This window comes from Vitis riparia, chromosome 8 (genome assembly GCF_004353265.1).
Source record: "Vitis riparia cultivar Riparia Gloire de Montpellier isolate 1030 chromosome 8, EGFV_Vit.rip_1.0, whole genome shotgun sequence".
Classification (NCBI taxonomy): Eukaryota; Viridiplantae; Streptophyta; class Magnoliopsida; order Vitales; family Vitaceae; genus Vitis; species Vitis riparia.
Window position 1 is genome coordinate 19,000,350 of NC_048438.1, and position 22,973 is coordinate 19,023,322.

Genomic DNA, 22,973 nt, shown 5'->3' on the forward strand with positions numbered 1-22,973 from the left:
TCGGAGGCTCTCAAGGATCAAATATTCTCTAAAAATTATAAATTTTAAATCACCCAAATGTAGGTAATGATTCAGAAAATATTTGCAGGCCCAGAAAAATAAGCTAGCCGGCAGTATTAAAGAGTCTGGATGACCTCTTTGTGATGCAATCAAATGCATGGACGGTCGAGATCATATTGTATTAGGACCCGTTTTAAATAAAAGCACCAGTCTGCAACGTTTATCATACTTATGGTGCAGCCGGCTACATTCTATATGCTCAGCTAATGCAATTCTGTATATTTGATGAGATGGACAAATGGTATCAGATCTCCAGTTTGTACTGAAATCTAACAGTCTAACAGGCAAATATCCCCATTCAACAACTTGAAAATTAATTTTCAATCATTCAAACTAAGATAAATCTGCGCTCCTTGATTAATAGGCTCAAAGCTGAAGCCTAGAATTCATGAGCTTGTTCCTGAACAGTACTTCAAAGGTAGCATAAGTCACTTCATTTATAGTATAGAAAAATATTTCATATAAAGCAAAAGACAATCTAGGATTCAAACCTAATTTATCATAATCTATAAAGCAAAAGACTCAAAACTTGTTTCTCCATTACTTTAATATTCAAACCTTTGAAATTTCTAGTGAGAATACATTAAAAAACAATCCTGCTTGAACTGTCTTACATTTTTACCAATTGGACGAGTTTTAATATTAAAGTTTGTTCCTCAGCCTAACACCAGCCCGTTCAAAAAATAGTTTAACATACAACCTTGATTGTTCCACGCTCTGGTTTCACATTCACAGGGAACAGTTATATGACAGTTCCACGCCACCAACTTCGAATCTGGATTTCTATTCTGTCTTACTCGATGGAGCCTTTGGTTTGTCCAGCCCATGCATCATCATCCATTTCTTTAATTGTCTTCTCAATGTGACCAACTGGGTCCTATCCATCCAAGTAATTTAGTCTCCAACTAATGCCGGCCCTTGACAACCTTGCCTTCTCTTGTTCTTATTATCTAGCTAGGCTAGCTGTTATAAGCACTTCCATCCCACTGAATTGGCTGAAAATTCACTCCGGGGGCTGAGAAAATTAAGGTTCCAATATCAGCCATGGACTACGATGCCAAGAGAGTGGAAGAAGGCTTGGGCCATGTTCACAAAGAAGATATCAGCGAGAAAGCAGATAAGATCGAGAAAGATGAGAGTAGCGCAACACCAGCCCAGTCGGTGGAACAGAAGGGGGAGGAGCAGCCTCTTATAAAGCAGAAAAGCAAGAGGGTGGCAACCTTGGATGCGTTCAGAGGCCTCACCATAGTGGTAAGCATAAGCCGTAAGTAATATACAGTAGAAAAACGAATTATCAAAGACATGGTTTAGGTTTCGTTGTTGTAATAAGAATGAGGATGTGTGCAGCTGATGATATTGGTGGACGATGCTGGGGGATCATATGCGCGTATTGATCACTCGCCGTGGAATGGGTGCACACTGGCAGACTTTGTGATGCCATTTTTTCTCTTCATTGTAGGGGTCGCAGTCGCCCTTGCTCTCAAGGTTTACAATTTCTTACAACACCTGATGCCACTTCCAAACAAAACGTTACAGCCTAGGAATGCAACCCTCCAGCACACAAAAGATACTCCCGGATCACGGATGAATGCATTAAAAATACTTCTTTCTCTTTCACTCTACATCTAAGAGTGTTTAGTAGTAATTCTATAAAATGATTCTAATCTTTCTAATCCTTAGAATGATAAAACTTTCAAATGTTAAAAATACAAAAAACTTTTTTTAAAATCACTACCAAATGAGTTCTAAATAATTATTAACATGTGATTGTCATATCTATACATCAATTTAGATTATGTTTGGTTATCTAAAAGTACTAAGAAAGAAAAAAAAATTGATATAAAAAATAGTTTTTTTTATATCTAATTTCACTATAAAAAATATTTTAAAAAATAAAATATAATTAAAATTTATATAATTTTAAATTATTTAAATTTTTTATAGTATAGAAAAATAAATTATATGAGTTTGAAGAAATATATAAAAATAATTTATAAACTTAAATTTTTTTTTTTTCTTTCTATTTTTCTTTTCTATTTATTTTTTCCTCAATTTTTTTTAAAATCAAACATAGCCTTAGGGGAATTTTCATAGGAAAAAAATGCATCATTTTTTTTTTATGAATGATCACATAAATATGGTTTTGATTTAACAAAAAAATCCAAGATGAGCAATGAGAAATTTTAAACTATTAACTATCAAGTATAACATAGGATATGTTGGGTTCGCAAAAAGTAAATAATTTTCATATTTGGTTTTATTCTGGAAAATCGGAGATGAACAAATAAGCCTATCATGATGCAATTAGTCCAATAATAACCTTTGAGAGTGATGTTTCAGAAAATTCCGAGGATAAGTCATGCAGTCAAGAAGATTTCCCTAAGGACACTGAAGCTTCTTTTCTGGGGAATTCTTTTGCAAGGTATCCATAGTGTTGCCATTACTATGTTTATCCATTTTTAATGACTTCCCCTTTTTCTTCTTTCACTCTCTCTCTCTCTCTCTCTTCTCTATCTGGGCTAAGTTGTATGTCATTAACATAATGTAGGAGGATACTCTCATGCCCCTGATGATCTGTCTTATGGAGTTGACATGAAGCATATCCGATGGTTCGGCATCCTCCAGGTCTTCCCTTTACCTTCGTTTACTGGAAAGTCCATCCCAAGTTCAAGTTTATCTGGATTCCTTCAGGTAGTGGAATGTTCTTAAGCCATAGCATTCATACAGTACTCACCACTTTTCTTGTGTGTATATGCAGAGAATTGCAGTAGTGTACTTTGTTGTGGCTCTCATAGAGACACTAACCACCAAGCGCAGACCAACTGTCATAGACTCTGGACATTTCTCCATTTTCTCAGCATATAAATGGCAATGGTAAATAAGCAGTACTTCTATTCCAATCAATATTAAGACTGTGACCGTCTCCGGGGGTTTGAAATTATTTAGTTTGCTATAATAATTGGTGAATTCATGGCACAGGATTGGGGGATTTGTGGCATTTCTTATTTACATGATCACAACGTATGCACTATATGTTCCAGACTGGAGTTTTGTGATAGACCAGGATCACGAAGCAAAGAGATACACAGTATGTATCAACTATTAACTGGCTTTTTGCTACCATTTCTATTATACTTGTAGCTAGTGAAACTGACTGTTTTAATTTTCAGGTAAAATGTGGGATGAGAGGACACTTGGGACCTGCATGCAATGCAGTTGGTTACGTCGATAGACAAGTATGGGGCATTAATCATCTCTACTCGCAGCCTGTTTGGACACGCTTGAAGGTTGGATAAAACTGGATAGAGTTGGGAAAAACCACTTTTTTCACATACCAAGCAAGCATTAATCACTACTCATTGGGTTTTTTCTCCTTGACACATAGGCTTGTACTCTTAGTTCTCCAAACTCTGGCCCTTTTCGTGAGGACGCTCCAAGTTGGTGCTATGCTCCATTTGAGCCTGAAGGCCTGTTGAGGTGTGTTGATTTGTAGTGAACAACTTCATACTAGCAAACAGAAGAAAAAAGGCACTATGAACTGATTTGGACTTAACTTGCTACTGGTTTTTCTTAGTACAATTTCAGCTATCCTCTCAGGCACCATCGGCATCCATTACGGACATGTTTTGATTCATTTTAAGGTTATAAACTTCAGATTACAGATAACAGTGCCTGTTGAGCATTAAACATTGAGCTCGTGAGGGATAATAGAAGTGGGTTCTTTTGCAGGGTCACGCTGAAAGGCTCAAGCAATGGGTTTCAATGGGGATTGTCTTGCTTATTGTAGCCATCATTCTTCATTTTACAGATGGTAAGCTCCCCTGCCTTTGTCCTGGCCCTGAGTAGGATGTATCTTTAACACAAAATCTCAACCATATATTAGTTGGAGAACATTAATTAATTCAGAAAGTTCCATTTCTCCACTGGTTTGCAGCTATTCCCATCAACAAACAGCTCTATAGCTTCAGCTATGTTTGTTTCACAGCGGGTGCAGCTGGAATTGTATTCTCTGCATTCTATTTAGTGGTAAAACAGTTCAATCCAGCTGAAATATTTACATTTTTTTTCTGGTTTCAAAGCTAATTAATTATAGAATCCAAGGAGAATAATTTTTTTTTTTTTTCCCATTGTGTTCTTCCTCTTCATGAGTAAACAGATTGATGTTTGGGGATTTCGGACACCATTCTTATTCCTAGAGTGGATTGGAATGAATGCAATGCTCGTGTTTGTGATGGCAGCTCAGGGTATCTTCGCCGCATTCATAAATGGATGGTATTATGAAAGTTCGGATAACTCACTGGTAAGTAGTATTGCCTATTCATTGGGAAATCTTCTTGTATATGATCATTTTCAGAGAATCCTGATTATTTTGAATATTACCTAATGGCATAAGAATATCTACTGTTGTGGTCAGGTTCATTGGATCCAAAGACATGTTTTTATTGACGTTTGGCACTCAGAGAGGTTGGGGACTCTCTTATATGTGATATTTGCTGAGATCACATTCTGGGCCGTGGTCTCGGGCATCTTGCATAAATTGCATATATACTGGAAGCTCTAGAAGCCAAAAATTATGAGAAGATAAATGGAGGATTTGGAGATTTGCTCTTACTTGCAACAATCATATGTATACTTTAGACCTTCGGTGGTTCCTTTCTCATTGACTTGTCTGTTTGTATGTTGTTTCTTTTTTTGGTTAATGCAGATGTAATATATGCTTCCTTTAATTTGAAACTACATCTTTCAATCTCCTTGGCTAAGTATTCCCTAGTGATCAGTTTGGTCCAAGGAATAGTGGGTTCTCCATAAAGGTATCTTTAAAATTGAAGGAACACAGAAAACACTAAGTTAATTGGACGCTTAAATCAAATTGGTTGCGCATAGGCTGAATCATGCCCTTTGAAGAAAGGGAATGCCATAAAAACTTAGGAACTCTGTTTCGGGTATAAAGTCTCCTCAATGTCAAAAAAGGCGGTGAAAAAGAAGGATACGTTCATTCTATTATGGAAATACCATGATGCAAGGCAAGCCTTTTGTGATGCTTGACCATGACGACAACAGACCCAGGACTTGGAAATTATGGAGAGCCTGGAACTATTCAGGATTGAGAAATAAAAGGAACGTGCCCCATAAAATAAACAAGGAAGTCTCTGGAATTTGATAATATATGGGGACTGTCACGATGAAGCTACTGGTACAGACAAATATAGGTCTTTGGATGACAGTGGGAACACAAGAATCGTGAGTCATTTTAGTAGTCAGCTAAATGACATAAAACCATCATTTGGAGCATAATGAAATCAACGGATGAGTAGAAATAGAATCGCTATTATCAACTTTGGTTGAATGAAGGATTTGAAATTGGGGATAGGGGACCCAACCCGATGGTTCAATTTGCTGAATTATACATGCAGAAACGGATAATAAGAATGATGATGGGACCATCGATCCATATCAGGAAACACAAAACCCACGTGTAAGGACATCTCACATCTGCAAATTATTCAATGATAGAGGCTTTTGATGCGATTCAACACATCTTTTGTTATAGACACCTGGTCTTGTTTGATATGGATAAGAACCAAGAAGCAAGAGAAAAACCGAAGAGAACAGGCAGGATGAGCACTAGAGTTTGTGTCAACTTTACTTAAGTAGAATGAGGAGGACAGCCCCCAAGGTAAATGATCTAAGGTCTACAAGGGCACAAGAGGAAAGAGATATGAACCCAGAAACATCCTGTCAAAATACAACCTCCTCAAAAAAAATGTGGAATTCTTTCTTCTTTTTTATTTTTTTATTTTTATTTTTTGCCAACAAAATTTCGACATTATTGAGACTGGATTATAGCACTGGGGAAAAATCTGCGTGTGTCCATTTTTAGAGAAACATCTTGTACACAATGATAACTCTAGCTTTAGGGGATAAAAATTATTGGGTTCGATGCATCATCTGAAAAGAAAGGCTGTATGACCCTGCCAACTAATACTTCTAATCCTATCTTTGGAGGAAGAAGCACCCATATTACAAACATGCAGGGCAACCATTAATTTTATTTTGTAACAAGCTGTGTGTTTAGATTCATATACAGCTCCATCTTTTCCCATTTCTCTATAAATATTTTACTACAAAACCCAACTCTTCTGCAACATGCTCTAGATGCAGTGCTTGTGTACAAAAGAGGATAAAAATAGCCAACTAAAAATTAGAAAGGCACTGCTGGAGAGCACGGTTTATTCCCAAGTAACCAACACTAATAGAAAACTCACACAAAGGAACATTTCTACGAGACAATTATAGCTCCTCATCTTCTATTATTTCAGGTATACAAAGCCATCAGAGATTTACCCTCCTCTTTATCCCCTCACTACCAACTTCTTCTCATTTTTTATACAACAAAGTTAGTCTCACAAAGCTGTAAATTAAGATGCGAAACTGCTCAGCCTTTTAATAACATATTTGCCATAATTTACATCTAGTAGACACTGAAACAGCCTTAGTACACTGTACAAAGGTTCCAGAAGACCGTAGATTTCCATGTGAAGATATTTCGATGATTATCACTCCCAACCCATCAACATTTTCCAAACTCCTTCCTCAATCTTGTTCCTGGGGACCAACAAACCATCTCCTTCATCAAGTAGGATTCGGTAAACTTCCCATTCCCGGTCGGCGATCATCTGCCTCCCAATTTCAGCCTGGAAAAGCAATCACATTAGTCAACTTGGACTTGGGACTTCATCCAATAAAACTGGATATGGTAATGTAAATGGTAAAATCAAATGGCTTCCTTAGCCCATAAACATTGTCAGACGCATAATTCCAACAAGCACTTCCAAAATGCACAACAGGCTCTTAGGGTTACTAAGGGGCAATTAATGCATTTGCAAGTTTAACCCAACGAACACGTATAATAGGAGCATAGAGAAGTACCGAAAAGATGCAAACATTAAGCATCTTCAGAGCATGAGTGATGTCAAAGAATACGAGAGGCCGGCCCTTTCCGGACAGCTCCACTGGATTTGCAACCAGCAGCTCTGTATCAGGACCACGGCTCACCACAGCCACTCTTAGAGGACGAAGTAGCTCCATCCGCAGACGAGAGCACAATGCATTCTGCTTGTAGGGATCCACTACTTTCTTCCCATCTGCTTGCATGATGAACAAGTCCACCTCACAGTTTCTCCTTGGTTTTGTGGTCAAGCGCCCATAGGAAATCTGAAACACATTATCAAGATTTATGTATTGATATCATACAATACCATCAGGTAAACAGTCAAAGAATGATTTAGCAATGCAAGTTATAAAATGATCAAGAATTTTAGCATCTGGCCAGCATGCATGCCAAATGAGCATGTAAGGCAACGCATCATAGGAAGAAGCATTCAGTACTTAAAACACAATCCTTCCTATCACTGATGCAGTTATCAGGCTAACGGTGGCAACTCATAAAGGATCTTAAACACTGGGGCTATACAATTGTCTGGGTGGTTGCATAAAGACTTGAGTGATATGCAATCCAAGGGTAGTCACAATGCAGTATGGAAGACATGAAGCATGAGAATCCATGCTGTGCCATGCTGACACAATTGTTATGGGTTGAACATATTGAAAACTGCAATTTCCTATAGAAGAAGCATAAGGGGTAAGTGTATTCAAATATTATTATTTCATGGATGAATAACTGACACTTGCAGTATTTCATTATATCTTTTCTCAAATTGGATTATAGACGTAATGTACCTTGATATTGTAATCCTTTAGAGTTCTCATCATGTCGTAAAGGAGACCTTTGTGATCTTGGCAGACAATTTGGACAAGAGTGTGAGCGGGACTGAGGGAATTATCCATTGTGATGGATATATTACCAGATACCTGTGGCAATCCACTTGGGGGCTCATCCTCAAAATTTGAGCCGAAAATCTCTCTGGTGATTGCAGAAGGGAGGAGCGTTGATGTCTGAGAACATGCAGTAATTTCAGAGCCAACCATACTTATGTCACAACTTATCATGGCATCTCCCAGAACAGTTTTTAAATGGTTATGTGTATCCTCCTGTCTCTTCTTTGTATGTAGAAGTTCTCTGACAAGATAAAAAAAAAAAAAAACATTAAATTTGGAACCAGAACAACATAATAAACATAAGCCCATTTTTCACTAACAGTACCGAAGAATTCTTGACTTTTCCAAAAACCCCACTTGGCTAGGAAGGATCTCCGGTTGGTCTTAAATTGGTATTTCCCAAGTATGGAAATTATCAATAGATTGGACTCTGAGTCAGCCACCAAATTCCCCACTTCGTATGGGTGTTGTTTTCATAGATAGAGATAACTAGGAAAAAAATTGGTCCAAAACAGATGCGTAGCAAACTTGTTTAGGTTAGGGGTTTCTGTTATAACCTTGTGTCTGTGATGAAGAAGAGGTCCATCACTCTTCCATCAGGGGTCGTGGATATCTTCACTTTCTTTATTGTAAGCTCGAGTTCACAAAGAACCTCCGTCACATCTGCCAAAAGAAATTCCACATAAAAGCAGGTCTATTACATTCATGGAATCTGAATTCTACTCAGAAATTGGGAAAACCAGATAAACTTCATACCAAAATAACAGAAAAGGGGAGACTGTTGTACAATCCTTAAGGGGATTGCAGCAAACGCAGAGAGGGAAAAAAAATGGGAAATAAACTATGGAAAGGAAAAGAAAGAAAAAATCAAGAACTAGTAATGGCTATCTAAAACAAACACTCGTCAATTCAAACCCAGGAAAACAATTTCAAATTTCAAAAAACAAGCGAATTGGCAAGACCAAACATAGAAGTACCATGTAAAAGTCCTTTCCGGTCATAGCAACAGAACTTCAACAAGAATACATCAGGAGGCTTCGGTGGCTGCAATTGAAAATACGAAAACCCAGAAGCCGAAGAACAAGAAGGGCAAGCCTCAGACAGCCTATCCTGCAACAAACTCCATCTCGTTGTCGATTTTCCGATAACCCAGAACACTATGTAGCACCATTTGCCGTCTGTGGATACATCTGCATCACACAATCCAAGTAAAAGGAAAAAAGCTCAAATACGCATTACTTTGTTCCCCAAAATTTTATGCTTGCAGAAGCATGGTAGGAAAAAGAAAAGAAAATGAAATTGAAAATTTCTTAATTGGGACCCGACAAAAATAAAAATCCAATTCCCCATACAGCCTTTTGTGTAATCTGAATTTAATTCTTCGCACTCCGTAGCCAAGTAATATTTCACATTTTCGTTTTCCTTAATTTTCCTGGGTTTTCAGGAAAACCAAACAGGGGATTAGAGACAACAGACCGACCAAAAGGGGAGGGGAAGACGGCAGAACCCATAATACTCTCTGTTCGGTTGGTTACGATGGTAGGAGAAGGAAGGAAACGGAAAAGAAAAACAAAATCTTGAATCGAGGTTTCTCCTTTTCAGAAAACCAAGAAAAGCATGAGTAAGCTTACCGACTCTGACAATGCTCAAACCAAAAAAGAGAATGATGCGACAGAGATCACATCCCAAGCCCGTCTTGTCAGGGCAGTTCACAGTAAGAACTCTGGGTTCGCCTTCCTTCTCTGATGGCTTTATGATCACTACGTCGTCGTATAGTATCCCCATCGCTTCTTTTTCCCTCTTCAATCTTTCAATACACAGATTCAAACTCAAACCCAGCTGCTGCGGATTGTCGTTCTACTGTGTGGAGCACTGGAAGCCGAAAGCTGAAAGCTTTTTCTCTCCACAAAGAAGAAGGGTAGTTAACAACCCGAGAGACATAAACAAAAATAAAAAAATACAACACCATCACAGTTTGGTCTCTCTGCCTTTCTTCCCTCCCACTTGTTCTTCTTGTTGTTGTTCTTTCTCTGTCCTCTTACTATTAATCAATTAATTAATTCACCAGATATCATTTCATTGTTATTGTTATTTTATTTAAAAATCTTATGACTGTGAGAAGATCCTGGAAAATATCGTAGACGAGACATGTGGAGGTTGAAAATTGCAGGACCCACGAGAGTTGGGTGAAGGAGCTTTTGGCCTAACACATCAGAAAATTTCTCCATTAACCCCAGAAAAACTAGACAAAAATGAGAAAGCCAAGCCAAAAAATCAAACATTCAAAATCACATGGGGGGAGTGAGAAGCAGGGGGCCCCAAGCACCAGACCTTGAAATTCACTCACCGTCTCTTTATCTTATCATTTACGGAGAAGTTGGAAGATTGAATATGGCGCGAGTCAGTTGGTTCTCGTGCCGCCCACCTATTCCAGAAGGCAACAGCCGCCATCACGTGTCTTATTTCGTTGAACTGATGCTTCAAAAAATGTTGGCATGTCCTTTCAAATTTTGCTGTGGTGGACCTCCCTCTCACCTAATCTTCACCCTCCCTCTGTCTAATTTGAACTTGTTTAAGCTCATTGCCCGTTTTTATAATATAATATGTTGCAAGAGGATCGAGGTCTACGTGGACTCTACTAATTGGGTCGTCCACTACAAGATCCGACGGATGGGATGGCCTGCAATCTGCATCATAAAAAGAAAGCTCCCAATAATGGGGAGTACTTCTTAGTTTATTGCAATGGAAATTCTACAGTACCCAAGTGGGTAATGCCCACTATTTAAACAACGGTATCTCTTTTTTAAGTTTTAAGCAAAGTACTTCTGAAAAACTACACAATTCATCACTGAATGGAAATCAACTCCATGGAATAGGTTTGTGGAATTTGGGCCTTAAAATAACAATTAAATTTTCTTGGCACGGAGGCCCTTTTCGATGGGAGCCCAATATAAATGGAGGAATTTGGGCTTTGAAAGCCCAAGAATGGGCCAACGACCACGATTCCAGGTAGTACTACATCAAACGATCAGAATGAAATATTATGGAGGTGAGTCGATACAAGAAATAGCGTGGAAGTTGATAAAACGAAGGGTGAAGACTGACCGAAACCACGTGCTCATCATCTGTATTATAAAATAAAAGTGGCCAGTGGTGAGCTGGATTCAAGGGACAGAGATTAAGACAAGGCCACCCGACTTTGATGACCACTACAATAATAATGCCCCTCATTATCATGTGACGCCTAGCTCTGACGACATGCTTTTAGTAAATTGGCTAAGCAAAATTGTATAATATTATAAATAGAATCTAGTTCAATGTTTATGCAAACACCATTAACTAAGTCGGGGTTAGTCATCTCACATGTCAAAGCTCAGGACCATGTCACATGACACTAATGGACTAGATGATTAAGCCATTACAAAATGTCATGACCAATTATTTATTCATTTATTTATTTTGGGTTCCTAGGTGTAGTGCCAATATCGTTGATTTTCAAAATGTCCCTTTGATGTGCTGCCAGAACCCAGAATAGAAAATAGAAAATAAAAAAATACCCCAATCCAGTTTTCTTTCCTTTCAGGACGATCAAATTGGTGTCTTATTTTAAGTCTTTTTAATTCAAGAAGGCCACCAAACACACCTCAAATCAGTGAAAGAATACAAGTTTAATAAGTCCTAATTGCTCACGTCTCATCACTAGCGTTGAAGATGTTTTTTAATTTGTGCCCCCCACAAGCGCATGATAATCCAATTACTTAAAAAGACAGAAAAATTAATGTATATCAGCTAACCCTCATTTTCTACGTGTGAAGGCAAAGGGCATGTGAGAAGAGGACCCTTTTGATTGGCACCCCCTTCCCAGCCATTCACACGTATGATATATATGGGGAAAAAAGGCGTAATTTTGCACCAATGATGGTCTTAATCTAGCAGCCATGTATTTATATTTTTGTGTCATATTCAAGTAATATATGAGCGACGGGTTGTCCACGGCCGATTGCTTTGTCGGGTCGTAGTGTGTGGGTCCTGGGCCTGACAAGTGGGGCAGATGTGGACTAGTGCAGCCCCTGTGGCTTGTAAAGGCTAAACTGGGGTTACGGGAAGGATCAGAATTGAGTTAATGATAAGAAAGAAGATTATAGAAATGATTATGGTCAAGTTGGAAATGGGTGGGAGGGAGAAACTAAAGAGAGAAAGACAAAAAAGGGGGACCGAGTTGGAAAATAATTGTGAGAAAGTGATTGTGAATGGGAAAGGGTAGGGCTCTGGAGCCTCATGGGGTGTGGGTGGATGAGGATCCACACACAGATTCCAATCAGAAAGTGGGATCATCCACTAGGTATCCCAAAGATTCAGTTGGATATTTGGGAGGGTATGAAGTGTTGGTGAAATATCAAAGAGAAAGGGTAAATCCTGATGTGAAAATTGTTAATGTCATTTTCGAGTACATGGTAGTGGTGAGTGGTGGAAGGTTCACTATCTGAACAGGGAACGAGGTCCCCACCGAATCGCTGCAGTAGATTTGCCAGGTAATGAAAAGGGCGACACATAGTGAGATTCCATGGAAACATCCCAAAAGACCAAGTGAAGGGTCCCTACATCATTCAAATTTAAGGAGGTACAGCGACATGAAATGGGCCCAACTTTCCAAGTCCAAGTCAAAAAACATTTTTTGAGGTGGTGGAAAACACACACATGATGCGCTTTCCACGTCTTTCTTCGTCTAATGGCGTGCTACACGAATTACACTACTCACCTATCATTCGGAACCCCAATTATAGTTTTAAATGAATTTGGCACCTTACACTTGAAGACAAGGGCTTGGGTTGGACAATCGATAGTGCTGGGCTTGGCCTTGGCCCCTCCACTGGATCATCGGGTTCTCTTAGGTCCACAAAGCATTGCCTCAGTGACAAATTTGACAAAACTTAGTTGAACACAGGTAGGAATTCCTGTGGAAATTCAGCCCAAATGTCAAATAAAATTTACCTTAGGTGAGACTTTTGTTCAAATGATTGGGTGAAGCCCGGGTATAAAGAGGTTTCGCACAATCCCCTTTTGGGTTGCCAAGAAAATAAAAGAAAACGATAAAAACTGGACTTATGATATCGGGTTTTACATTGTTTTCATTCTAAAACCCAAACTCAACATAGGCTGAGGCTGAATTCCCTCTGGGTCTCCACTCAGGTTCAGTGGAGGCCCATGAACCTGAGTGGGTGTAAATGAGATGCTCATGAAAAGGCATGAAACATAAGCCAATATATCAGTAACATACTAAACCAACTTCTAAGTTCCTAAAAAGTAGCCTAATCTTCCCCTAAGAACTCAAAAGTAGTTTGATTAATCCTCCACCCAAAATTATAAACTTTATCCCAGCGACATTTGAGTTTTAGTTTTTGAGGTCCTAGTCCGTTTCAAAGCCTGCTTGGCTGTCTCTTGCACATTGGACAACTCCATTGGATGTTCCGTACATTTGAAAGTAAAACTACATATTCATCGTGTCCAAATTTTAGTGAAGATAGCAGTGGCTCTAAAGCATAGTCTGCAATATGCAAACTAAGATGACATATTAATCAAATCAAGAAGCTCCTACACAAATCTTCAAGAGAAATTTTCTAGAATTATAAAATTGCCATCCCCAATGTTCTAGTTGGAATTGCCTTTGTCCAGAGTACCATTCTTCATCAACAAAAATAAGGATAGTAAACCAACTTCAAGAATTTGCCAAATCAGTTTTATACAATCGAAGTTCAAAGATTCAAACTCCATTGCTCAACAACCTGTAAATAGACAAATCATCTTTTTAGCAAGACTTGCTACCGATCAAGCAATTAAAGAAGCCTTTTATCTTGAGGAAAAACCTTGTACTTTATAAGTGAGATGTATGTTAGGAGAGGTAGTCCAACTTTAGTCGCACTTGCTATTCTCTACTCCCACTGGTTTCAGAACAGGCTCTGGTGCACCAGGTTCAGTTTCTACCCCCACCTGTTAAAACATGAGACAACTCAGTTAATTTACCATCCTAGGGTTAGAACACCAAAACAACAACTTTATCGTGTGCGGACATTACTATTGAGGGTCAGATTTGCTTTAAAGAAACAGCAGTAATTTTAAAATCAGGAATGATTCATAAATAGTTTCACTAAAACCAAACCAGATCTGCATGTTTGGATGGTAGTAGTTGCTGGTGGTGCAGCTATGGAATAGCAACCAAAAAGTCAAGATCAAGTATTAAGAAGTAATGACAGCCAAAATCATGAAAGCAACCACGAAGTGAAACAAGTGGTGGTTGATTTGACACGACTAGCAACTTTTATTCCAATTATAATAATGAAAGCAATTAATAGCGCAGGAACTACTCCTCTGTAGATGAGATCAGACTTCACGTTCACACTCACTGCATTATGCGAACTGGACTGGCATCCTACTTTTCTTTTGGTCAAGATGAAGGTTCTATCAATTTTATAACAACTTTCTCCAACAAGCATGGACCTGGAATTGGCCAGCTTTTAGAAGAGGTGAGTGCAATGAGCAGAAATCTGACCCGCTATCAAAGTAGTCCTATTGAAACCAAAAAATACAGGCCTGTCTGAGCTCCTTAATTGTTTTGGTTTTAAGGCTGGCTTATTTATTGTCTTTTCACCTTCCCTTATTGATAAGCTCTTTTCCTAGCTCACCTGAAAAGATGAAAATGATTTTTCATCATCTCAACTAAAGTACTGAACTTCCCCCCATTCAAGGCAAATCTCCGTCAGTTTCACGCAACTATATTTAAAATGGGAATCATTACAATCAGGGTTTCCCATGCACAAAATGATTTAGAGAAGGGTTTTTTTCCCCCAAAAAAAAAAAATCAAACATTTCAGTCAACTGTCAACCACCTTCCATTTTTAATATATTTTCTGAATTTGTAGACCCAACTACAGTTATTGATTAATAACCTTAAAATCATGCCTAATATGAACAACAACACAACCACAAACAACCCAACCATGATGCTAAAAAAGTCATAAAAAGGAATATCTATCTAAACATAAAGTATGCTGGAAGATTAGATAATAATATGATCATACGCTAATTATGATTGAAGGACTGTGCATAGGACATGCATAAGTGGTGTCTATACAGGCCTTGTTTGGGATAACTTTCTGTTTTTGGCTTTGGCCTATAAATTAACCTAAAGACCAAGTCACAAAAAAGTAACATTAGTATTATAAAAATTTTATTAAACATGAAAAAATTTCTTGCATGAGCTAAAATAGAGCTTTCACAAGAAATAGCACTTTCTTGGATTCCTTATTAAGCTCCTTTTTAAGTCATAAGCTCTTTGAACAAAGTTAGCCAAACAGACATAGCTCTTATTAAGCTTAAAAAGAGTTTTTGGCTTCTTAGAAGTTGACCCAACCAAGGTCATAGTTTATTTTCCAAAAAAATGACTTTGCACCAAAAAAATAAATATATCATTTTCTATGTCTGGAAAGTAATTTCTCACCCATCATCTCAATATAATTTTTCATGATATGATTCAAAGATAATGCAAATGAAAAACATTTTGATCAAAGTACTAGCAAAAATGAGAAAATACTAAGATTGAGGACCAGAAAAGATACAAATCATTTTTGTTATCATTGATTACTCACCCACATAGAGGAGGTGATGAATTAAAGTGGACATAGAAATACAAAGGGACAAAAAATTAATATGAATGGAAAACTGGTTATGATTGTGTGTGACTTGACCAACACCCACCACATCTTAAGGGAACATTTTCTAAAGGCCAATTTGACATTGCTGTGAAAAAATCACTTCTAGTCGTGCTGGAAAAAAAAAATAAAATCAGTTGTAACTAAAAGTTTAGTAAGTTTCAAAAGTAACGTTTAAGAGTTTGACAAACCACATTATTAAATTGCAGTGAAAGCGTGTAATGACCAAAATGGGGTTGTAAAAAATGTAAACAAGTTCTAAAAAACTAATTCTTTAGTATTTGAATTAAATAATTAAACCAGAATTAAATAAATCATTGTATTATTAACCAATTTTTAATATTTTCATTCTCGTTTTCAAAAGAACAATCCATTTTTTCTATTTTAATAGAATTCAAGTAAGTAGATCTATAATATATCTATATACATGGTGAGAGAGAGAAAGAGAGAGAGATTTTACAATGAGTAGTGTAAAATGGAAATCCCAAAAGAAAAAGGTTCTATGAGAGAGGATGATAAGAGAGGGAAAAAAATGTGTAAAGAAATTGTGGAAGTAAATTATTAGAAGATCTAATAAGCAATTTTATATAAAAGATTCAAATTCTTAATAACTCGCTTTTGAAAAGCTACCATTTACTTGCTTCTTAAAAGATTCTTTTACAAACACTTCTTATTTACTTTATCAAACAAAATAATTGCAAAAGTGATTCTGAGGGACGTAAAATCAAATCCCAAACAGAGCCTAAAATCATCCATTGATTGGGCTGCTAGTGCTTTATGGTATATAGTGTTGAATAGGCAAGAAAAAAGAAGTTTATAACACATGACTAAAATAAGGAAGTTGAGATGGATCTGTCATTTGTCACAAGCAAGAAGGGATACAAATGGGCCTTAAGGAGCTATGAGAAGAAACAGTTAAGGAAAAGATGAGAGGAAACAAATTGATTTAGCCAAAGATAGTTTGACTAAAACCTAATGATTCATTTGATTCATCTGAACATATTACAACACATGAGGAAGAAGTTGTAGGAAAAGACACTGCTTATGTTTGAAAAAAAAATATATATATATAACCTCAATCACAGAAAAACCGGATTAAAAGAAGGGGACAAGGATGACAACCACAAAGAAGAAGATGAAGAAGAAGAAGATGAAGAAGAAGAAGAAGAAAAGGAAGAAATATCCGTGCAGCTATCCCCAGGTAGTTTGTAAAAAGATCGATCAATTCGACCAAGCATGCACAATGCTGTAATGACTTAGATATCATGTTAACTGCAGTAAAAACTACACTGCCGGACCTCTACCCAAGTAGATTACCAATCAGTTCCAATCACCAGCATATGGTTTTACAAATAAAGACTTCTTGAGATATTTAAATCTGAAGAAAACTGTATAACAGTCCATTCCAACCTCAAAATTAAAAGGATAAAGGAAACAGAGGTTCAAGTTCTGCTTAAGAACAAAATCAGGTTTGCTTATGGGATCTTGATAACAGGACATCAACACTATAACCCTCAAAACTCAGCTCAATTCTGTTCAGATGTCACAACTATTAAATAGATAATCATTTTTATATTATTAATAAAAGAACACCACCATATTCAAAACAAAGAATATGCTAAAGAAGTGTGCAGGAAAAGGTAAAAACAGAAAATACAGCTGCAATAATCAACACCAAAATCATCCTAATATTTAATTGGATTTTCTTCACACATTTCAGGTCGTTCATATCAAACTTTTCCCCCCACCCTCTTAGTAAAATCATGTCTGTAGCCTTGGAAAATATCATATATTTATGATACTTATCTCATAGTGTAGTGAGGATTTTGCCCATTCCAATTCCTCTCATCTCAATGTTATTAAGATAAATAAAAATTAAAATTAAATTTGAACAATAAAATAAAATATTCTAAACAACACCGGTGAACAGTGAACTAAGTTTCCGAACCCAATTTCCCAACCTACTCAACAAAGTGGATAGCAAGTAATCATAAAGAAACACCGAATTCCCACAAATGAAAAGGCATTAGGGCATTTACTTACCTTGCTATTATTATTGGCCGCAGGCTTGTACGGACATGCAGCTGGAACCCTTTCTGGCTTCCTATACTCCCATCCGAAAAGCCCATAAACCTTTGCCTGCAAAATGGAAAATTATTAAAAATCAAACCCACTTTCGATAATTAAAGAAAATGGCAAAACACGATAAGAACAAACCCACAAAAATAATAAATCGAGAAAATTAAATATGAAAGAAGGGAAATCTATATCGCAAAGAGGGATTATAAGGGGAGAGGATTGTCTCACCATGATGAGATTGAAGAGTAAGGGCAATAAGTTGACTATTGGAACCAGAAACAGCGGTAACAAACACGCCAGACATACCTAACAAATATTATATAATTCAGATCAACCATAATCAGAAGTTGGTATAGCATCAAAACCACATTCAGAAAACAAAGAACGCCCTTGCGGGAATTACCATCTTCGATCGCCTCTTGCTCTGTGTGAAACGCAAAAGGGAAGACTCTAGCGGGTGACGATGCACTAAATGATGCCTCCCAAGGTCGCAATGCTTTCTTACCTCCGCCTAATTTTATAGTCTTCAACGCATCAGGCGGGTTGATCGGGTAAATAGCAGAATCAAAGCCCAATTTAACTTCTAAATGTCTTGCTAGCCCAGCCCAAATTCAAATGCCAAAGAGAAGCAGACTTCTTTTTGCCCACTTTTCCTCTTTTTCTTTAGGGCTTTTGTTCCTGTTTTGAATAACTGTTTTATGTTATTGAAAACAAAAAACATAAAAAATTTGTTTGGAAAATGAGGTGTGTTTTTATTTTTTGTGTTCTCAAAAACTACTTTTTTTGATAACAATAAAAAAATATTTTCATTGTTTTTTTCACTATTCAAATAATCGATTGTTTTTCGTGTTTTCTTTTCTTTCTTTTTGTGTTTTCTCAGCTGTTTTTTATATTTTCACAAAGAGTGAGCTCCACCCACCCACCCACCACACCCCCACTTGCAAACCCTCTCTTTTTGCTTAAATTATTAAAATTAATATACTTATACATGATGACAAAATCATCGTTTGTTTAAGAAAATTATAATTGATTTAAAATTTTTAAAATAAAATATTTTTTTTATTTTAAATGAATTGTGCATATAAGAATTATTTACATATTTATAATATTAAGTTAATAGAAAACAACATTTTAATAATTAAAAAAATAACTTTCAAACATGTTTTTTATTTTACTTATTCTAAAAAACTTTTTTATTAATTCAACAAAACATGTTTTTTTTTTTTTTAGAATAAAAATTGTTTTCCATAATTCAATTCCCAAACATAATTTTTTTTTTTTTTTCTGAAAACATAAAAAACTATTATGAAAAACTGTTTTCCATGATAGTTTTCAACAACAATCAAACAGGCCCTTACTTTTTTCGAGGCTTATATTCAACTTATTTAATTTGTAACATTTCTATATTTATATTTGTACTATGTATAAAAGTATGACCCCTTCAAGACACTTTTTATTCAAAAAATCCTACTAACAAATTTATATACCTGATAATGTCATCTCAATTTACAACAATTCATTTCCCTTATACCACGATGTCTTCTTAGTTCACACTCATTCATTCCCCTCAAGGGAAATAAATGAAATTAACCCTACTAATTTTCTAATAATGTTGATGAATTTAGTCAGCCCGTGTGTGAAATTTCCTTTTGTATATTGACCGTGGCATGGAAGGAAGAAGCAAGGGGACGAGTACTCCTTTCCTCATAGTACCTCAGCGGCTCAGCCATCTCAGCGAAATGATAAAGCTGAAACACCTATTAACGCCATATGCAACCACTGAATAACAGCCTCCCACCGGCAGTCAAAGGTCAGTTATCTTCTGGTCATGTACAGCAAATATACCAAAGTTCATTTAAAAATGGAACCCATACAATCAGCCAAGCAGGCTGCAAAAACCATGTTGTCTATCACATGAGAAATAAACAATACTGTTTAAACATGATATCCATTATGAACGTTTAAATTGTTACATCGTAATAATATGCTTCCATTTCTGTTACAGCAGTGAGAACGTGCTTCCCTTCTCATCCAGGATGTATTCTACAATCACTGTGCATTGTCACCCTTACAGGGGATGCTAGTGCAACGACAAACAGGTCTACCAGAAGCTTCCCAACCATTGAAGCCACGTTCCAAGACAAGAATGTTCTTTATTTCCTCATTCTCCACCCCTGTGAGATAGGTTGCAAGCCTTCGTGCACAAGTTGGACCACGAACCTACAAAAGCATCCACTGTAAGATTATTGGTTTTGCGACATTGTATAAATGACTTTCATATAACTATTCTGGTAGGCGACAATAATAAGTTTCTGGCATTGACAAACAAAAGCATCCACCGTGAGATTATTTGTTTTGCGACATTGTATAAAAGACTTTCATAGAACTCTTCTGGTAGGCAACAATAACAAGGCAATAACAAATAAAAGAAGGATAATCTGCACATTCAGCATAGAAATCCCATTATCTCACAATAGCAGAACTGCAGAACAGTGGGTGCTGGTCAGCGCATAAAATGATATAAGCATCAAGGCAGTTTCAATATGCCAGATGACAGGATCTATTATATGCAATTTCAGTTTCCTATGGACACAGGATGGGACTAGAGAGAAGAATCTTAGAGAATTTATTTTATGTAGTTGTGTCGAAGGAATCCTACTTTGAGATATCATTATGAATGTTTGAAATTATACTTCCCAATTCTTTTACTCACCATTTGAGCAACAGGAAAGGTCAAATGGCTGCAACTTGACCACCATAAAAATATGCAAGAAAGTCCTGGTTTGACCAACATGGTGCTTTATTTTTTGAGTTTACATCAGATTAGTTGCTTAAATAAACCATTCATACACACCAATGCAACAGAGAAAAACTAAAGCACCTGACAAGACTCAATTGTGGATTAGTCACGGTATCTTTGTCCCGTCGATCCTTAATCTATAAGAATTAGTGTTTTGATAATTACTTCTGATCAAACTGAATTTTCAATTACTAATCTTACAGTAGGAAGGGGTTAAAGGGATCCTAAGCATACCTCATATCAGTCATTTGCAACGTAACAAATGAAGAGAAGAAAATTGAAAACGAACAAAAGATCATTACCGATACACATTCATCACGACATTAAAATGCTTCTAGTTGTGTTCTAGAGCGAGCCAAATGTTAATAAAACCAGATAAGTTAACAACTAGAACAAATGGGCAATTCACAAACTTTATCAAAGGCATGAAGCAACATTCAGATAAGGGGGGAAAATGATGTGACACAATCCCAGCGCGATGAAAATCCCGTAAATTTCAGTAGATCAACAATTTTGCGGAATTTTCAGATTTCCTTTTAATGGAAATAAGAAATTGCAGACTATATGTGAACCATTAATTAGTTTAACACCACCATAAATCTGCAGTGAATCAAACAAAATTCTGCAATACTCAATGTCATGATATATCAACCCGGTAGATGTTTCCACAATTTTCCTCGAACTGGTTAAAATTAAAATGGAATGCGAAAACCTGGTCGAAATGAACACCCAAAACAAACCTAATAATGAATCCACCCACCTGACTTAAGGCGCAATGGAAGACCAGGGTGTCCTTCCCTTTGACCTCTTGAACCAGATTAGAGATCTTATCAGAAAAGGTGTCGCTCGCATAGTGCAGAGACCCGGCTATGTGTCCATCGTAACTCCTCTCATCGTCCCTGCAACCCCACCACACAAACCCTCAATTTCTCCCCAATTTATTCAGCCAAAATCACAATCAAGAAGGATATATAAATTAATCGAAAATCGTGAAAAGCAAATACGTAAAAGGAAGAAAATAAGACTAACTACCGGACATCGACAATAGCAATATTAGGGCGACGTTTGAGGGCTAGAAGCTGCGAACCAGTTATGTAAGAAATACTCCGAGCCATCTTTCTCTCGTTTCCTGTCTGGACAGTAGACCCAATAGGAAGTCGAGAGCGAGAAAGACTCCGTAGCTTAGACACAGGGTTATATAGATACTGCTAGGATGTAAATTTTTCCGATTGGATCGGGTTAGTAACTAATTGAAACCCGAAAAGTAATAAACATTAAAATTGGGTCCGGATAGCAACTAATTAAAACCCAATAATTAATAAACTTTTAGAATCAGTCTCTTAGTAAAAATGTGTTTGTCAGGTCTTTTATTAGAGGTGTTTTTTTATAAAATTATTTTTATGCGGGTAGGATATCGAGTGTCTTTTCATAAAATGTTATAAGTGATTTTTTTAGAATTTTAAAAGTATTTTTTAAAATTTTATCAAATATTTTATAAAATCATTGTCAAAATTCTAATACTATATTTTATAGTTTTTTTACTTAAAATGTTTGAAGTGAAAGTGTTTTTTTACTACACATGAAGTGTTTTATATATATATATAATATTTGTGATTTTTCATATTTTTTTGAAGTATTTCATAAAATTAATATCAAATGGATTCTGATTCTACGTGGCATTTCTAAATTTTTTTAACATTTTTTACTTTTCATCAAAAGGTTGTTTTCAAGTGTTATAAATATCAAAAAATTATTATAAACGACTATCAAACGAACTATACAAATATATACAATGGTTTGAAAACCGGATTGGACCACTGATCGGCCACAGTTCCGATCCGGTCCGACCAATTTGACCGAAATGACTTCGAATTGGGGTTGGATTGCTTGAACCGTTCGGTTCAATTAAATTGTATTTATTTATTTATTTATTATACAACATCAAAATGACATTGTTTTGGAGGGTATACAGGTTGCCTGAAAGTCTAGAAACTGGAAACCCTCGCCGCCTCAGTCCTGCCCCCGCAGCAATTGATAGTGTGTCGCTCCGCCTACCCCCGACGTGCCGCAACCCGTGACACCTAAACTGTGTCCATCGACAGCTATTACAAGGCGACAACCTGTGGCGTTGGAAGCCAGCGAAGCTCTTCCTAGTTCCATGCGGTGTTGAAAGTCGGCAAAACTCCTTGTTGTTGTTAGACATTGGAAGGCAGGGTACCCTTCCCTGTCACTGGTACATGCTGTCAAAATTTACGAATTTATTAATTTTTAAATTTTTTATAATATATAAAATAATAAAATATATATTTATGACGTCACCGGTTCGACCGCTGGTCCCACCAGTGAACCAGTAACTTTTTCAGGTCAACAACAGGTTCGGTTTTGAAAACATTTAATATATATGATATTATATTTATTTTACGGTTTTTTAATAAAAATATTTTATCTACATGTGTTTTCTAAATAATCATATATTGAATTTGTTTTTT

General features: G+C 36.6%; 4 protein-coding genes across 6 annotated transcripts; 1 reads left to right on the forward strand and 3 right to left on the reverse strand.

Moving 5' to 3' along the window:
- Nucleotides 1-1,005: 1,005 nt before the first annotated feature.
- Nucleotides 1,006-4,811, forward strand: LOC117921006 (heparan-alpha-glucosaminide N-acetyltransferase-like). The gene is made up of 13 exons (XM_034838741.1): nt 1,006-1,311; nt 1,408-1,545; nt 2,401-2,482; nt 2,609-2,685; nt 2,819-2,934; nt 3,040-3,148; nt 3,231-3,347; nt 3,446-3,537; nt 3,635-3,701; nt 3,790-3,871; nt 3,995-4,086; nt 4,217-4,360; nt 4,475-4,811. Exons 1-13 carry the CDS (start codon nt 1,105-1,107, stop codon nt 4,619-4,621), a joined length of 1,470 nt encoding a protein of 489 aa, XP_034694632.1. The 5' UTR covers nt 1,006-1,104; the 3' UTR covers nt 4,622-4,811.
- A 1,419-nt stretch (nt 4,812-6,230) lies between these two features.
- Nucleotides 6,231-9,919, reverse strand: LOC117921085 (ACT domain-containing protein ACR10). The gene is made up of 6 exons (XM_034838879.1): nt 9,531-9,919; nt 8,877-9,089; nt 8,457-8,562; nt 7,801-8,140; nt 6,991-7,275; nt 6,231-6,755 (listed from the first exon to the last, which is right to left on the reverse strand). The coding sequence occupies exons 1-6, from the start codon at nt 9,682-9,684 to the stop codon at nt 6,618-6,620; spliced, it is 1,236 nt and encodes a 411-aa protein (XP_034694770.1). The 5' UTR covers nt 9,685-9,919; the 3' UTR covers nt 6,231-6,617.
- Nucleotides 9,920-13,427: 3,508 nt separating this feature from the next.
- LOC117919839 lies at nt 13,428-18,198 on the reverse strand. Of its 3 annotated transcripts, none has more exons than XM_034837107.1 (5): nt 18,088-18,198; nt 17,913-17,990; nt 17,649-17,744; nt 13,771-13,887; nt 13,428-13,682 (listed from the first exon to the last, which is right to left on the reverse strand). In XM_034837107.1, exons 1-4 carry the CDS (start codon nt 18,088-18,090, stop codon nt 13,810-13,812), a joined length of 255 nt encoding a protein of 84 aa, XP_034692998.1. In that variant the 5' UTR covers nt 18,091-18,198; the 3' UTR covers nt 13,428-13,682; nt 13,771-13,809. The 3 variants fall into 3 exon arrangements, with proteins under 3 accessions (XP_034692998.1, XP_034692997.1, XP_034692996.1); XM_034837106.1 differs by having other exon boundaries at nt 13,764-13,887; XM_034837105.1 differs by having other exon boundaries at nt 13,428-13,887.
- Nucleotides 18,199-19,515: 1,317 nt separating this feature from the next.
- Nucleotides 19,516-21,660, reverse strand: LOC117919838 (dual specificity phosphatase Cdc25). Its single transcript, XM_034837104.1, has 3 exons — nt 21,517-21,660; nt 21,245-21,383; nt 19,516-19,904 (listed from the first exon to the last, which is right to left on the reverse strand). The coding sequence occupies exons 1-3, from the start codon at nt 21,597-21,599 to the stop codon at nt 19,734-19,736; spliced, it is 393 nt and encodes a 130-aa protein (XP_034692995.1). The 5' UTR covers nt 21,600-21,660; the 3' UTR covers nt 19,516-19,733.
- Nucleotides 21,661-22,973: the final 1,313 nt, after the last annotated feature.